Source organism: Mus pahari, chromosome 9 (genome assembly GCF_900095145.1).
Source record: "Mus pahari chromosome 9, PAHARI_EIJ_v1.1, whole genome shotgun sequence".
NCBI classification, from domain to species: Eukaryota; Metazoa; Chordata; class Mammalia; order Rodentia; family Muridae; genus Mus; species Mus pahari.
Window position 1 is genome coordinate 33,871,909 of NC_034598.1, and position 18,051 is coordinate 33,889,959.

The 18,051-nt window shown below is 40.9% G+C and overlaps 1 protein-coding gene across 1 annotated transcript in view; it reads left to right on the forward strand.

Annotated features, from left to right (window-relative positions):
* Tmem26 (transmembrane protein 26) overlaps nucleotides 1-17,508 on the forward strand; it is a 46,779-nt gene extending 29,271 nt beyond the window's left edge. Inside the window, exons 5-6 of the mRNA XM_021205135.2 lie at nucleotides 11,941-12,017; nucleotides 15,202-17,508. Coding sequence (XP_021060794.1) covers nucleotides 11,941-12,017; nucleotides 15,202-15,620 — 496 coding nt within the window. The 3' untranslated portion in view covers nucleotides 15,621-17,508. The remainder of the gene's footprint in view (nucleotides 1-11,940; nucleotides 12,018-15,201) is intronic.
* The last annotated feature ends 543 nt before the right edge of the window (nucleotides 17,509-18,051 follow it).

Below are 18,051 nucleotides of genomic sequence, written 5' to 3' on the forward strand. Positions count from 1 at the left end.
AAACAACAAAACATAAAGCCCGAGCCAACACACCGACTTATTAAATAAACCTAATTTCTCAATCACAGCGTGAATCACTATTTATAAGTGAGAGATTTTTTTTTTTTTACAAGAACACTCCTTGTTTTATACATACTGAATTTTCTTTGAGTTTGTTAAGTTGACATCATTTTTTGAGGTATCAAATACGAGTTGGATGGCTGTAGTAGTCACTGTGTCTATTTTCGTGTGGTGGTTCCAATGCCTTATGCTTGATCAGCATTTTACATTGTATAGTAATTTCAGATATGTTTAAGATCATTGCAGTACAATGTCATTACTAGAGGAGCATGAATGGACCATGACGGAGCCCATGAAATTATGAACATAGATAGTTTATAGATAGACCTAACATCTATCTATAAACGGATGCATACATGCTAAATATCTTCAGAGTACAGAGACAGCACAAGACAGTAAAGGGCTTGGAGAGAAAGGGCTTTGTTTCACAGAGCTAGTCGTAAAAACGAGAGAAATGCCAAACCCAGTTATCTTAATGGGCTCTGCGAGTCTCATCCAGAAGTATCATCAAAGAGTAATGGATCCCGTGTTTACCAATAAACGTTGATTATTAAATAAGTTGATTTAATTGTTTGACCCATAAAAAAGCACCCTTGGAAGTCACTCGGCACTGCTTAATTGACTAAGAACTGATTTGTTATTTAACATGTGCCAGGTACCGTGTTAGGCAGAGCTTTGGGAACAAAACCGTAAACAAGTCATGAACCAAAGATCACGCAGGTCAGCCAAAACAGGACTGTTTCGGTCCAGTGAGAATTTAGGAAGGACTGGATGTTTCAAAGCATCATCAATTTCTCTATTTTTTTTTTTTTTTTTTTTTTGGCCACTTACAATTCAATCCTGATACTTTCTGAGTACATATTTTGGAAATTTTGAACTCTGTGTTTCACACCAGTTAAAGCTTAATGAGGCTGAATAAATTAGAGTAGGCCCTGTACCTGCAGGCTTCTCATTTGTGGGTAGAGAGTGTTCTAGAAATGACTCCAAGTTCATTATAGCACTACAGCATGGATTACATGCCAATGATATACAATGTTTTCTAAGAACTTGAGTGTCCTACAAGCACCCTCCTAAAGATAATAAAGGATTTTTGTTACAGATTTTATTTCTAAATATGTTTACATGTTGTTTTCTATTGTATTTCCTGAAATTGAAATTATTTTGTTTCAGCATTTCCGGATTGTGCCAGTGGCCTTTTCTGATTTCCCACCTTGTCCCCTTGCACCTCTGTAACTCTAATACACCTCAAACTGTGGTCAACTCCCAAAATGTATCTAGACTTCCTCTTCAAAAAGCTGGCTTCCAAATTTTAAGTTCCTGTCTCACGTCTCACATATACTGTAAGAAACGATGCCAAAAATGTTGTGTGTGTGTGTGTGTGTGTGTGTGTGTGTCTGTCTGTCTGTCTGTCTGTCTGTCTGTCTGTCTGTCTGTCTGTCTGTTCAGAAAAGGAGATTGGATCCAATGGAACTGTAGTAACAGATGGTTGTTAGCCACTACAAGGTGCTAGTAATTGAACACAGGTCCTTAACTACTGAGCCATCTTCCACCTCATAAAGATGATAAGGATGTCTTACGAATAACAGAGTTCTCTGTAATACAATGTACTGGTTTGTCTCTTTTGGGTCATGTTTCTTGCTGCCATACATAGGAAATAAAAACAAATCCAAAATCAGAAGTGTCTTCCTTTTTCTACCTATGGGACTTTTCGTCTCTCTCTCTCTCTCTCTCTCTCTCTCTCTCTCTCTCTCTCTCTCTCTCTCTCTCTCTCTCTCTCTCTCCCTCCCTCCCTCTCTGAGTGTGAGTATGTGTGTGTATGTTTGTGTGTGTGCATGCTTTTGTGTGTGTGTGTATGTGTGTGTTTCCATTTGATTTAATTTTGTGCACTGTGAGATAAACCTTCAAGTACAATATTTTGGGCATTGACCCAGAATTATTTGTTGTACCAGCTTGGACTAATTGTCTCAAAAATATCTGTTGAACACACTCTTTCTGAGTTCAGCTGGTGTATTTATTCAAAATCAGTTGACTGCAGGTATAGGAGCTCCAACAAGGCATGTGTGTGCTTGTCTTTATACCAACCTCACACGGTGGTTTTGGTAGACACTGTAGCACTACTTCCTAAAAAAATAAAAAAATAAAAAAACACTGCTTCTGGAAACCTGGGGCTTTACCTAGCCATGGTGGTTGTGACCATCTCACCGAATTTTATTTTAAAAGCAACCAAACCAAACCAAACCAAACCAAACTAAACCAAACCAAACAACAAGCAAACAACAAGCAAACATACAAACAGAAAACCTTGTGGTCTTGTGGGAAGTGAGTTAACCTGAAGGATTATTTGGGAAGATTCAGAATTATAAAGCTGTCTCATCTGTGAACTTGAAAAATCTGAGCTTGTTTCTGACAGGTTTCCTTGCTTTTGGAACCCCCAGTCCTCTTACTGGCTTGCCTTGTTCAGCCTTACTATGAGGGGAGGTGACTAATCTTACTGCAACTTGATATGCCTTGCTTCTTGATATTCCCAGGAGACCTGCAGTTTATGAAGGGAAACTTAGGAGGGATGGGGAGGCAGGGGGGGTGAAGGAGGTGAGGGTGGAGACGGGAGGAAGGAGGGGTTGCCCTTATATATGATAGATGCTCTTCACCTTTGCCTTTCAAGTCCTTTCTCCGCTTTTCTACACGATTCCCTTGAGTCTTTCATTATTTCTTTTATTATTTTATTATGATGTCTTATATTCTTTCTGATGGAGTTTTTGTTTTCTTTCCCTTTCTCGTTTTTAGTTGCTTTAGTGGAGACATTATTCATATACATAATGATTTTGGTAACCAGCAATGGCACACGAAACTTGCCTATTCTGTTTCTAATCTCCAGGTTTTACTGCATGTTAGATCATCCTCCTTATAAATGACGACACTTCTGATTGTTGCCATAGTGTGTGCCATGAATTTATGTGTCTTGTCTTACTCTACCATCGTGGAGCCCTCCTCTGCATCAGACAGATACAGTAGAACTGAACGCTTCAGTCTCAGGAGAAATATCTTGGTTTTTCTCTGTGAAGGATGCTCCTGTCATTTTGCTGGCCCAGACTATCATTATAAACTTGAGCAAATGTATTTTTATTTCTACATCAGTGAGAATCTTTTCTTACCTGTACCATGAAGTCTGCCTTCACTGATATGATTTTTCTTTTGGTTGCCCTTTATTATAAACAAAAAAAATGACTATATTACATTAACTGATCTTCAGGTGTTAAACCGGTTGCCTTTGATGCCAGGATAAATTGAACTTTGCTGTGCAGCGTGGTGGAGTTTTTGGTCTGATTTGCCAACATATCTCCTTTCTTCCATCTTGTCCGTGGGGCATATTGTTCCCCAGTATTATCTCTAGTGGTGTCTTGTTCAAGGTTTTGAATCCAGACAACACTGGCTTTTATAAACGTACCAGGAAGCATCCTTTTTATTTCTATTTTCTGAAAATATTTTTTGCATAATTGATATTATTTCTTTCAAGAATTTACAAAATTCCCCAAGGAAGCAATCTGGGCCAGGCCTTGACTTTATGGGAAGTGGTTTCCTTTCCTCTCTCCTTCCTCTGCCTCCCCCCCCCCCCATCTTCCTCCTCTCTTCTTCATGGTATCTAATCACTGAATCAATATCATCCCCTCCTCTAGGACTAGTTACATAATTTACATTTTTCTTATTTGGGGTTGTGCTTTTCTCTCAAGGATATTTTTTTCTCTTTCTTGTAAATAAGTGGTCTTTTGTCATGAAGTTCTCCTGCTGTTAGCATATATGTGTTAATAGGCTCTGTGGACTTGGAGGTGAGCCCTCTTTTTCATTTCCTGGGTTTAAATGCTGACGTTTTGCTTTTCCCCAGAGAGGATGGGCTTGCTTACTTGTTGAGTGAGGATTATCGGCCTATTAATTAATTATTTAATTTATGTATAAAAACAAACGTGTGGGTTTTAGTGACTTGATGACTATTCTGTTTTCATTTATTTCTCAGACTGTAGATTGCCAGTCTTTCTTCTCCAGCATCCAGAGTCCCGCCTTTATTTCTCAGCATGGCTACCTTAAGTTCCTATAGATTCTGATGTCTTGGTCCTTTATTTAATATAATTCAAAATTAGTTCCCAAGTAAATGAAGATTCCTCAAATTTTCTCCTTCATTTTTATTTTAATTCTATTGTACTCTTGTTATGAATTAAATTGGTTCAGTACTTTTAAAGGTCCCGAGGCTTGCTTGATGAAGCATCTAGCTTCCTCTAGAGGGTGTTCCGCTTGTGTAAGAATGTGCCCTTTCTTGTTTACACTCTATAATAGGTTAATCCTGTTGCAGCTACGGTGAAATACAACAGCATTAGTCCATTTCATCATGGCTCCATCTGCCTCATAGACCTTAACTTCATCTCAGTCTCCCAAGGGCTATTATGCCAATACATATATTATGCGTTGGTATGTGACAGCACACACTATGGTTTTGTCCTTGACAATATTTACACTCTGTGGATTTTCTCCATTACAATAGTTTCATTTAACAAAAGGGTGAGATCCCTCTCCATCCCATTTGGCAAAATCATTTGGTGTTTTTGTCGTTGGTGGTGGTGGTGGTCATGGTGGTGTTTGTTTTCGTTTTGTTTTTTGCTTTTTGTTTCTGATAAACCTGCTAGCAAGACACTTTTCAGGTCTTTCTTTAACTGGACTAAAATAGACTAAAAAAATATGTTTATTTTGCCTTTGTGCTTGAAGAATACAGCTTTGTTTTGACAAAGGCTACATGGTTGACAAGTTCTCACTTATGACACACATATATGCGATACAAATATCTATATTGCGTATAGGCTACTCACTCACCCAAGCGTTTTTGGAGCACTACTGTCTCCTTTCCGGTTTACTCCTTGCTTAGTCACAGCTGCCTTGCTCATGAGGAGCCGGCTTGCTGCCCCCAAGTTTTCCCTTTCTCCTTCTGCCAGCGGCGTGCACACACCTCAACCCTCATCTCTAAATGCTGTCCCTGCGTCCTTTTCCCCTCCTCGTTCTGAGGCTGCATGTGTGTGTGTGTGTGTGTGTGTGTGTGTGTGTGTGTGTGTGTGTGTGTATGTGGCTGCGTGTTTCGGGGTTCTTGGTTTCTTCCTTTTGAATGCTTTTGGCTTCTCTGAGCTTCAGATCAGACGGTTGCTGTGGGTCTGTCTGCCAGGTCACTCACCGGTCGAATACGAGCTCAAATCTAGACGTGAAGTCAGACCATGGAGTCTTTCAAGTTGATTTTTCACATCCGTCCCTGTCCTGTCGACTCTGAGGGTCTCTGTACTCCTACCACGCGGTTGCTGTATCTTCACTTCATCTGTGGATCCATTGAGTCTTACATTCCACTTTTCTTTAGCATGAGCACAGAACTGGTTTCCAGTTTTGAAAAGATTAGCTGCTTCGATGCCCTTGCTTTGTGCTAAATCATTTCATCTTTAGTTACCGGCTACTTGTTTCTGTTTCTGACGTGTCACGTACTTTGTTGATAATTGGCCACTCTCCATACATCACTGCCACCATCACAAGCTTCTTCGTCTGTTACCTTGAAAAATGCTTTTATTTTATGCATATGAGTTTACCTGCACATATGTGTGTGCTCCACATGTGTTCAGCGCCTGCAGAGACTGGAAGGTGGTTTATGGAGCTGGAGTTACAGGTAGGCGCTGGGAACTGAACCTGGGTCCTCTGAAAGAGTAGCGAGCACTCTTGACCACTGAAATGTTTCTCCAGGGAGACCTCTCCCTTTGTTTCCTTAATCGGAGCAATCTGTCAACTTCTGAGTGGCACTGGCTGATGCCTTGGCTTATTTATTTATTTGTTTGACTTTATTTATTCATTTATTGTATTACTCAATTGTTTTATACTAATGCTTTGTAAATAATATTATTATTGCTCAATTTTATATTATTTGCCTTATTTATTTTATTAATGTGTCTATTTACTTGATTTTCAGTGTCACTTTTAGTTTGAATCTTACACAGTTCCGCTACAATGATGTAGTTTGCAATCTGTCTGTAATTAGAGCAGAAATGGTTATGGAACTTTAAACACTTACGGCCACACCCACTGAAGACATGGAATATATTCAGATGCACGTTTGTGCTCAGGGAACCTTCATTTAAACAAGACCCTGTTGGCCCTCTCTGTACATGCCTCTACTTTCTGTCAGCTGAGTGCACAGAATTTACCACGCCCCACCCCATAACTCCCTTGTTTTTAGAAATTCTCTAGTAGATTTGAAGTCTATTCATCACTCACATGAATTGCTTTAACAGTTTTGAAGTTAGTTTTAAATGTTCACTTTCATTTCTAAACAAACCCATCATGTCTCGGGACCACCACATTACTAAATGTGACCTTGTTTGCTCTCTCTCTCTCTCTCTCTCTCTCTCTCTCTCTCTCTCTCTCTCTCTCTCTCTCGACCTTCCTTCTTTTTTACTTTCCTCTTTCCCTCCCTCCTCCCCTCCCTCCTCCCTTCCTTTCTTATTTCTTGGAGATAGGGTCTCTGTATCTTTGGAGATTCTGTAACTCAATATACAGATGAGGCTGGTGTTGAACTCATGGAGACCCACCTGCCTCTGCATCCTTAATGCTGGGGTTAAAGGTATGTATCAACATGCCTAGCCTGAGTGGGGATTTGCAAATTTCATTCTAAGCTCGTTCAGCTCCTTCCCGCCTCAATGAACCTCTCTCACTTTCAAAATCCAATCTCCAGTTGATCAAGATGGCCTTAGCATGTTTTGTTGGGGTACAGAAAACGACTTGGGGGCAAAAGGTTTTCTTTGGCTTACAGGTCCTGCCAGGATACTGCCCCTAATGCTGGGGAAGGCATGGCTGCAGGGACAGGAAGCTGGCCTGGCAAACAGGAAACAGATAGAAGAGAAGCTGGGCTATAAACAACTCCAAACCCCATCCCCAGTGATATACTGCCTCTAGCTAGGCTCCACCTCCTAAAGTTTCCATAAGCTCTCAAACAGCGCCACCAGCTGGGGACCAAACTAGAGACCAAGTGTTCAAACGCGGGATCCTACAGCAGGAGTGGGGGGTGGGAGGTGGGGGAGGGCTGACATTTCATATTCAAATTACAGTCAGCCTGGCTTTCTCTCTCTTAGAGCATTTCTTACAGGAAATCTGAAATGGTTGTTTACTTCTCGCTCCTGTTGAGTTGTAATCTCTCAGCTTTTACAGACCTAAGATCCGCGTCTTCCAGATGTATTAAGGAACCTAAGGAGCGGACAAAGTCATAAAGGATGAAGGTGCTCCATCTTGCAGTGTTTGTGGGAACATCCGGGCCTCACTTTTAAAACTTAATTAATAAACAGAAATCCCAATCCATTTCAATCAGCCGCCCCACCCCCACCCCCTCATCAATCAGCTGCTCCCCCTCCTCCCCGGGGGTCCTCCAGTGCTTTCTTTCCTAGGGTTTTAAAGCTCTCCCACCTTTTGTGGCAGCGTATTGCGGTGATTCTAACCACCAACTGCAATCATCTGGAAGAAATTCTTCTCGCCCCTTTAATTTTATCCTATACAAAACCTCAGTCTCTCTCTCTCTCTCTCTCTCTCTCTCTCTCTCTCTCTCTCTCTCCTGGCTGCAGCTTTGCCAGGAGCCTGCACACCCTAGACAGGGCTCTTACCTGAAAATTAAGGAGAGTCAATGTTGCTGAATTTGTTGCTTGTCTCTGGCTAATTTCCACAGCATGGATGGTGACCTTTGACAGCGTGTCTAATATAACCCATATTTGTTAAGGAGGAGAGGTATCTGTTGACCTTTCTATTAGCCATGGCTTCTCGTTCAAAATGTTCGTGAGTCTAAATTGAGCATATTCGGGAGAAATTGTTCATCACCTCTGGGTACACTCTCTGTATGACTTCTGAACACAGATTGTTTATTAAAAAGAAAAAGTCTGTTTCAGCACCATTACTATATTTCAGAATATTTGACAATGCAGAAAAGGCCCTTCCTAAGTTTCTCCTGGGCTCAATCTCTCTTCAATTTTCTCAGTGAAATCTTTTTTTTTTTTCCCCTGAAACCTTTGTGCTTTCTCTTCTCTTTCTCTTCTTTATTGTCTCAATGTGTTTGCTACATTTTTAAATGTGCATGAACCCTATTTGTGCACTGTCTCTTTTATACTAAAAATACTTCATGTTAAAAAAAATTAGTTAAGAAAATAATCAAAGAATGACTTATTTTATGAGACTGATGCGCTGCCTACTGCGCTAAGTAGGCACCTACAGAATGACCTATTTTATATATTTTTTTAAAATGTATTTTTATGTACGTGGATGTTTTGCTTCCATGCATATTTGTGCAACACGTGTGTGTGTGTGTGTGTGTGTGTGTGTGTGTGTGTGTGTGTGTGTTATCCACTTGGCCAGAAGGCAATGTCAGATCCCCTGGGACTAGCAATACAGACGGTTATGAGTCTCCATGTGGATGCCAGGAATCAAATCTGGGTCCTCTGGAAGAGCAGCCAGTGCTCTTAATGACTGAACAGCCCCTGTTACTTCATATTGTTTTAATTTTTACCTACTAAGTTGGTTGTGATGATCCAACAAAAGTTAGTAATTTATCTTCCCAATAGCTAAAAAGAAAAAAAAAGCATGCACTTACTTCAGTAATTTTCTTCTGAATCTTTTTTCATCTTTGATGAGAAGATTCACCCTCAATGTAGATGGTATCGCTCCCTGGGCTGAGATCTGACACTGCACAGAAAAGGGGAGAAAATGAGATGACAAGCTGGCTATTCCTCTATCTCTGTTTCCTGACTGTAGATATAGTCATGTTCAATCATCTGGATTATTATATTATTATATGATTATGTCATACAATCTACTCTCATATATAATCTATAGTTATAGACCTATATGTTATGGATTATACGATTATTATTATATATTATAATGTAAATGTATATTATATTATTATATAAACTCTGGATACTGTGAATATGGAGCCTATTGTAAATCATGCTTCCTGGATACTATTTCTAAAGGTTGACTGGCTTACAACGGTGGTCAATAAATCCACCCTTCAGTCCTTCGAGATTCTTGCTTGCAACTTCGGATCAGTAACTTTCCAACATTTCCTTTCTAGGGTTCACTCTCTTAGCTAATAATTCATTATTCTTCTTTAGATTTTTTTTCTGATGTATCTTTCCAAAGTCTTTTTATTTTATTTTATTTTATTTTATTTTGGATAATATATTTATCAGCATTCAAGTTCTTCTATACTTGGCGTCTGGACACATAGCAATGCCTATGGAAAACTTTGCCATCATTGTTGATGGTTTTTAACCTTGACTACCCACAGGATGGGATTTGAAATCATGGAAGAGGTGCATTTCTGGATGTGTCTCTGGGGGTCCTGCCAGAGAGGTTGAACAGAGGAGGGAATGCTCTCCCTGAGTGGTGATGGCACCTTTTTCTAGGCTGGGTTCTGGGACTGAATAACAGAGGAGGGCTGAACAGTTGAAAGGAGCACTAGAATCCATCCTGGTCTGCATCCTGACTGTGGATACAAAGTGACAGATGCCTTTTTTGTTGAGTTGCTAGAGGATTAAGTATAATCCTAGAAACCATGTATAATATTAGTTAAAAATGGAAAGCTTGCTCTGTATAGATACTGACAGGTAAAGAAGCGGTTTAGTCTACCTTCTCAAGGGACTTCCACTTAAAATTCGATTTTACATTTCATGAGAACTGACCTGTGCTTGCATTTGACTCTGAAAAACCATAAATCATGTCGCGCCACAGGCACATAATTAGATATCAAGGGAGAAACCACTCACTGCTCCTGGGGAATGGGATCTATTCTATTCTGCGCCACCCTAATTTAGGTTATTCAGTCACATCGTTTGGGGCTCATGACCGGGTTTGTCTAGAGAATCGCTTTCTGTTTCCATGTATTTCATAGACATGAGAAGCCTCCCATCTACACCCTCAACGAGGTCATTGCTCAAAGACACAGGGGAACAGAGTCCAATGCAGAGCCTGTGGCGATCAGTTAGAACATTTCATTTGGGGACTCATTTGTTCAGTCCGAAATCCACCTAACCATACTGGCTCACAATATTTCTTAATTTTGTTAATAAGATACCATGGGAGATATTTGAGGGGGGCTTATCTAGATCCGAATGCCTATTATCAAGTTATAACATTATCAGTTCTGGCAACCCCAGATCAATTTTTTTTTTTTTTTGAAGTAAAGACAAGATAAGCTCATTTGAGAGCAGCTATTCTTGGATAACCCACAGGACTCTGGTAATTATTGCCTTTTCTGAGGCCTCGCAGACACCTTCTGATGACTCCCTTATATAACCTAAGTAGGTGATAATGGTAACTTGCCTTCTGTCTTTCGGAATCAGGCTTCACTTTGAAGGTGAAGACTTTAATTTCTGTCACTAACCCCTTCTCCAAATTAACTAGTGAGGCAGATGGTGATGGCTTTGAAGTTTCCTTCACAAATTCAGCTCTAATTTCTCAAGGTCTCTACACTTGAAGCATTTATGGACACCCCTGAAGTCACCTTATCGAGTCTTCTCTCCGTCACACTTCCTGATGCCCCTCTAGCCCTCCCCAGGCAAAGCTCCCACTTGGGAAAAGTTGGAAACAAAAACTATGTTGTCATATCGCGCGGTCTTGGTTTGCTTGCTTGCTCGTCTCCATGTTTGCATCTGTGCAGCCTGTGTTTTTCTGAAGCTACCGTTCTGGGAATTTCTTTAAACACAGACCCTTCTTTTGTACGTCCAATCAAACTTTTCTATGAAAATATACTGAATACCTATCGTTTCCAGGTACTGTTCTAGGGACTGAGGATACAATAGTGAAAGAAGAACACACCCACACACCCATACCACACATACATATATAATACATACAGACACATACACACAGACACAGACACACACACACATACCATACATGTACCACGCACACACACATGCACACATATACAAACACCACACACACACACACACACACACACACACACACCACAAACACACACTTTGCCTTTTAGTCTATACTCTTGTGGCAAGTTGTTGTTTACTGAAATTATCACTGCATTTTTCCTCCTAAGGATGGCTTACCTTCACTATGTTAAATTTGGGGTTCATAAGCACCAACTTGCCCTTTTCAGTTGTCTCTTTGCTTTACTTTTATTTTTTAATTGTGTGTATGTGTGTTCCCCTGGGTTTATACATGTGCCTGGTCCTAGAGGTCAGATCCCTGTGGACTGGGATTATAGAGGGTTTTAAGCTGCTCTTTGGATGCTACAAACCAAACGCAGGTCCTTTGCAGGGGCAAGGCACAAGTGATCTTAACCAGGTCATCCCTCCCGCCTTTTTGATGGTCTTTTCAATAGTCTTCGAGTCTTGGGGATATCATTAGCATTTTTGGGGAAATCATTATTGAACCTGGGGGTTTGGACACTTATGTCTGTATTTAACTGTTTCTGATAGCATTTCTGTCCTATAATCTTTCTAAGGTGTCATCAAATTAGAGAAAAATATGACATCAATGGGCTCTATTCCAATGTATGCTTATGATGACTATGAATGTTTTTGTTATTATTATTATTATTATTATTATTATTATTATTATTATTATTAGTTTTTAAAGAATAGATCACACATAGATCATGCTGGTCTCAAACTTGTATGCAGCCAAAGTCCCAAATTTTCATGTGGTTCTATTGCCGTGCATGATTTTTAAATCATTTATTAGAACACAATATATTTTGCCAACTCATAAAATACTTATTTAGCCCCTAACAAGCTGTGATTTATTATCTCTCTTCTCTGACTGTGGGTGTATGTTCAACTGCTCATTTAACATGCTCTTGTCTTCTAGAACTAACCCTGCTCTGGTCTCTGGCATTCTTGTGGTGTGGACGTGGAGCATGCTGCAGTTCCCCCTTGATCTGGCAGGTAAATATTTTGCATATTTGTGTAAATTAATAGAAAGCTATGAGTCCTAAATAGAAATCATACTAGCACAAGGGAGGAAGTTGAGTGAGGTTGTGCTTTGATATCCTAGCGTTAGCTCTTCTGCAGCTTAGGAAGAAGGTCGAGACTCAGGAGAACCAAGTGTAGACTCACTTCGGTGTGTGGTGAACTTAAGATATATGAGTGTAGCCAGGGATGGTGAAGTGTATCTTTAAGCCCAGCACTCTGATGGTGAAAACAGGAAGAGCAGGGCTTCATGCTCATCCTTGGCTACATAGAAAGTTGTAAGTCGGCCTGGTCTATGTAAAATTCCATTTCCAGAAAGACCCCCAAAATTAACAATAATAAATACTTGAACTGTTACCTACACTGCTTTATAGTCAACTCAGCCCTTCTATTACTTAGCATCTCTAATCCAGCCAAAATTAGGGGAGATATATGTGCCTAAGTTTTCCATCTGTGAAATGGGATGACCCAGCAGTTCAAGTGAATCCATAAATCTTCAAGGGTTGGCAAGAAGCAAACTATTCGGCTGGTTTTCCATTTTAGTGATTTCTTACACTATTATAGTATTGCTGTATTGTCCTATAGTATTGTACCCACCAGTCATACACAACTGAATGGATTTATATTACATCAAACCATAGGAACAACCAAGCTCTTCAGTGACACTGGCCCTGCTTTACCTACCCCTTTGCCCCATGTGGCTCCCATGGTGGACAGCAAAGATACGAAACCATTTAATTACCCTGGAACCTTCTATTGGTCGGTGTCAGCTTGGAATCACGCCATAACTCTCTGGCATGTTCGACATGTGACGCAGGAATTCCTCTCCTTGGTGCTTTACTCTGAAGAAACCCCAGACTTTTGTAACTCCTTTCCTTAGTCTATTTTATTCCTTGTGACACTCTTCCTGATGGCTTCAGGGTGAAGATAAGTCAGAATGAGTACAATTGGGGATCCACAGTAATAGATGCAGAGGTCTTTTATTCGGGGGTCTTAAGAAAAGATTTATTTTATTGATGTAAGTGCACTTTAGCTGTCTTCAGACACACATCAGAAGAGGGCATTGGCTCCCACTACAGATGGATGTGAGCCACCATGTAGTTGCTGGGAATTGAACTCAGGACCTCTGGAAGAGCAGACACGGCTCTTCTGAGCCTCATTCAGGGGTCTTAAAACATACACTTTCTTGCATACAATTGTTTCCCGGAGAGATAGGAAGAGTTGCCTGGCCTTTTTCCAAATTAAGAAAACAAACAAAGAACAAAACTAAACAAACAATCAAAACACCATTTGGGCCTAACAATGACCTCTTTTAATCCCAGAACTCTGAAAATAGTGTCAAGCAGATCTCTGAGTTTGAGGCCAGCCTGGTCTACTTGTGAGTTCCAGGCTAGCCACAACTATATACTTCCATCCTTTCCCAAAAAAAAAAAAGAAAAAAAAAAGAAAGAAAGAAAGAAAGAAAGAAAATACAGTCCAATTAGAGATTAATAATCAAAAATAAATATATGCAAACAACTTGCTGAAGTAGGCTTTAGGAGGTATTTGCTACTCCTAACCCAGCCAGAAGCCAGGCAGCTGTCGTCCTAACAGACACCTGGGCTCCATCCTTTATATATTGAGTAATATTACCCTCAGGGAGTCTGCCAAGAGGAACTTCTTGAGGATGGCTTCTTACGAATGGCACTTACTGACCTTTTATGTTTGTCTTTCATGGCCATTGACTCGCCTTCTCCTATCTCGTGGTTTACAGACTTGCTAAGAAAGTTTTTATTCAAAGAGGAAATTTGGTAAACGTACAGAGGTGACAATTCTCTGCAGCTGTTGGAAAAACAGAGACCAAATGTCGCTTCTGACTAAACCGCTATTGTATTCTCTAACAAGCGGTACGTTAAGTTCACCCATACCAAAGCTGCTGCATGATATTTGCGCGCTATTGCTGGATTGAGACATCCTTTGTTGGAAAACTCCAAATGGGAGGCTTTATTTTTACAAAAAAGGATTCTTTTCTACACTTGACCCTGAATTAAATTTACATCTTAGAAATTAAAACAAAAGTTTCATCTGTTGATGGACTCGCCCTTTGTTCAACTGGAAAAAAAACCAAAAACCAAAAACCTATGCAATTATACTTGGTTTCTCATAAACTGGGAGACAAAAGCAGATGGAATTAGGACCCAATAAAATAATGGCTTTTATTCGGGCTCCCACACATACACACACCATCACCAACATTAGAAAAATATGTTTAAACGTGAGTTAAATTTGAATTTGAATTCTAAGCACTTGAGTTTGCAAAGCAGAGTTTGCCCACGTGGTTGGGTGAAGTAGCACTTAGGGGCAATGTTGAGAAAAAACAACTGGAATGGTCTGTGCTGGGAACTCTGTCGTTCATATGCTGCACTTAAGGGTCAAGAAAATCGCTCACCCGCTTCCCCAAGAGGAAGAATGAAGGAAGAAGCTGAGCAGAAAGGGAGACAGGGTGTTATCCTAACTAGGAAAACAAGCCAATGACTAGAGACACCTGTTTTAGGATTCATAGTATCACAGGTTTCAAGGAAGAAACTAAAGCGCCTGGAGGTTATGCGACATGGCCAATATCTCAGTGCTAGAGAGCAATGGAGTCAAGGGAAAGTGCCAAACTCCCTGACTTGAGGTTCTGAGTACAGGTCTCTGCAGCAAATCACCTAATACAGGTGTGCGCGCAGGCACGCACGCACGAGCACACAATTTCCTTTACACCCCCCTTTTCTTTTGAGACAGGGTTTCTCTGTGTATCCCTGGCTGACCTGGAACTCACTTTGTAGACCAGGCTGGTCTCGAACTCAGAAATCCGCCTGCCTCTGCCTCCCAAGTGCTGGGATTAAAGGTGTGCGCCACCACGCCCGACTTACGCCCCCTTTTCTATAGTCTTTTTAATAGATCATTCCCTACAGGGAGGCTGGAAGATGGATGCTGAGTCTTTTAAGTGGATGGAACCATATGAACAGAATCAGGGTGGGGCTGAGGTGAAGAAATGCCCCAAGCCCCTGTCCCTCCACGTTAAACTGGGCAGCCATTCTGCCTCCTTCACAACCAGACCACCCCAAAGGCTGTCCCATGCCCCTCTCCGTTTTGCATTTCAGAATGTTAACCATTGTCTCTTTCATTTTTCCCCCAGTCCAGTTGAAATTGGTATGCCCCACCCCAGTGAAAGCCAGGGGCTTCCTTAGGGTTTTCCTGTGCCAGTACAGTGCGGATCTATGGGCCATTGGCCTCAGCTTCTTCATCCAAGATGGTCCCTTCCTTGTTGTGCGCCTCGTCCTGATGATCTACTTTAAAGTGATCAACCACATGTTGGTGTTCTTTGCTGTGAAGAATTCCCTAGTGATGGCCCTGCATTTCTACCGACTTGTGGCTTTGATTATGGCCACGCGGGACTTCATGCGAGAACATCCAGAAAGCCCCAAACCGGAACACAGTGGCCCAGAGCAGCCATCTGAGAGTGGTCCCAGTGAATGGGAGGATGCCTCCCCGGAGGCTCTGCCTTTGCGAACCTCACCTGTCACCTCCGAGGAGTCTTACCCGACGACACCTTAGTTATTGTTTCCAACATGAAGCCATGAGGCTTGACGCCTTCTCTTCTTACCCTCGCCCCCATGTTTGCATATACCACTTTTAAATGAAACAATACGAAAAGATGATCTTGTATCAAAGCCAAGGTACTGCTTTGTTTTTCATCTGAGTGGAAGGAACTTTGACGACGAGTGGTTGTCTCCACAACCTCCTGCTTTGGTAGCGGACATTACACTGCTCCGAGAACCATTCTAAGTGATTGGTTCTTATGGAACTGCTTCAAAGGCTGTAGACAGAACGTCCTAGCACACCCTCCAAAGATTTGAGGCTGACATTTACCACCATGTTCCCTATCTCTTGCTCTGCCTGGGTGCCTAGTACTACAGCTTTTGACTGGCTAGACTACGTCACTCTCTCATCTGAGGTTTTCTGCAATGTCCCTCTGACATTAAAACAAAATAAGTATATTCAGTGAACACTGAACAAAGGAGAGGAAAACGCTTTTAAAGTCAACTTGATGGAAGTTGGGAGTTAGTATTGCCCTGCTTCCTCGGTGCAGAAAAATAGCTGTGGTAGCTGCACAGGCCTTTACAGGAATCCCATTTTCTTAGACCAAGGTGACAGTCCACGTGTTCTTAGAGCATCGTGATAACTTTGGGCTTGGGTAGCATAAAGTTTACAGCAAGCCACTTGGGTTCTAGCAACTTCATAGCTAGGAGATATCAGTGAGACGTACTTTCTACCTAATACAATTTACAGAACTGTTGGCATTTGAATACCTGATTACCTTTTTCTACATTGTCAAGGTGCACCATGGGATCAGTTTCAAAGAGCACTAGCATGCAGTGATGAAGGAATTTGAGGCCCCTTAGCGTTACCATGGTTTCTGGTGGTTGCAGCAGCCTCTGCAGGAGCAGCAACAGCAACAGAGATCTGCACGGGTCCTGGGAAATGCCACCAGCAGCCCCAGCTTGGTTTCAGGAACAAGTTGGTGGCAGTTGGTGCCAGTCTCATGCCTCCTGGGAATCATGGTGACTTCATTTCCCACGAATGAAATAGTTTGTCTCTTCCACAGCTATGTACATTCTTGATGGAAATGACTTCAAACTTTTGAAAATGGCTCTTGCTTTTAAATACATGGTAAAAACGTGGCTTGGCAATTTTCGGAACAGCTCTAAAACTGTAGTGTTAGAGCTGAAAGCATCAGTCAAGCTGTTCTAGAATCCCCAGGAACCCAAAGACGTTTATTCAGGAAACTTCCTGAATTGGAGGCAACCATTAGACAATCAGTTGGGACAATTATTATTTTTTAAATCTATGAATTTCTGGTATGGAATGGTATTTATCCACCGTGTTTGATAAGTTTTATAGGCAAATTCTATTTTATACAAAGCCACAACTATTTTTCTAGTATTTTCTCCTTCTTTTATCCCTTGGGCTTTTTGTTTTTTAACAATGTCATGGTTGTAAATGGTTCAGGAAATGAATGGAATGCATTGGTAATTTTTCATAAGTGTATTCGAGTTAAAGTCAATTTTTAAAGGTGTGATATTCAAAGTTCTTATCAATGAAATTCGGGGACACGGCTGAGAGCATGGATGGCTCTTGCAGAGGATCAGAATTTATACCAAAATCTACTCAGTAGGTCTTACATCCACTTATAACTCCAGCTTTTGAGGGGTCTACTTCTAACCTCTGTGAGAACTGACTGTATTCGTGTGTACACACACACACACACACACAGATTTATTAAAAATAATAAAAATCTTTTATAATAAAGTCAGCAATGAAAAGCAAAACAAAAAAATCAATACTATTTCTCAAACTGCCCCAGCCTCCACTAACTGTTCTGGATGCTTTGTGCTGAATACATGACATATATGTGTCCCAATGACATATATGTGCCCCATAACATACTTGTGTCCTCATGACGTATATGTGCCCCTGACATATATGTGCTCCTTTGACTATATGTGCCCCTATGACATATATGAGCCACTCCTTACTGCCTAATTGCTCACAGCATATTTTTTTTTTGTGATATTTATCCCTCAGAAAAACAAACACTGAGCCTCCAAAAAGAAACCATCACATAGTATGACTGTTGGAAGGATAATTTTAAGTGCTTTCAAATCTGAGGTTTGGCATGGTTTTGTGAAAGACTTTCTTGTGTTTCAATAAAGTATTTGGACAGCCCTCCTCCTCAGGCCTGTCCAAAATCTGGCTTAACTTGGAATGCCAGGAAGTCGGAGAGCACCCAGGACCAGCTCGGTAATTAATGGATGGTCAAAAATAGACACACAGTCTTCAAGGCTTTTCCAGGAAAATCTGCTAAAGACAGCATTTAACTTAACTGCCAGTGTTTCCATTTCCTTATGCTGGCTGCTTTGATCATGGGAAAAATGTCTGTTTGCTTAGTCTAGGTTTTATCTCTGATGAAACGCTAAAAATATAC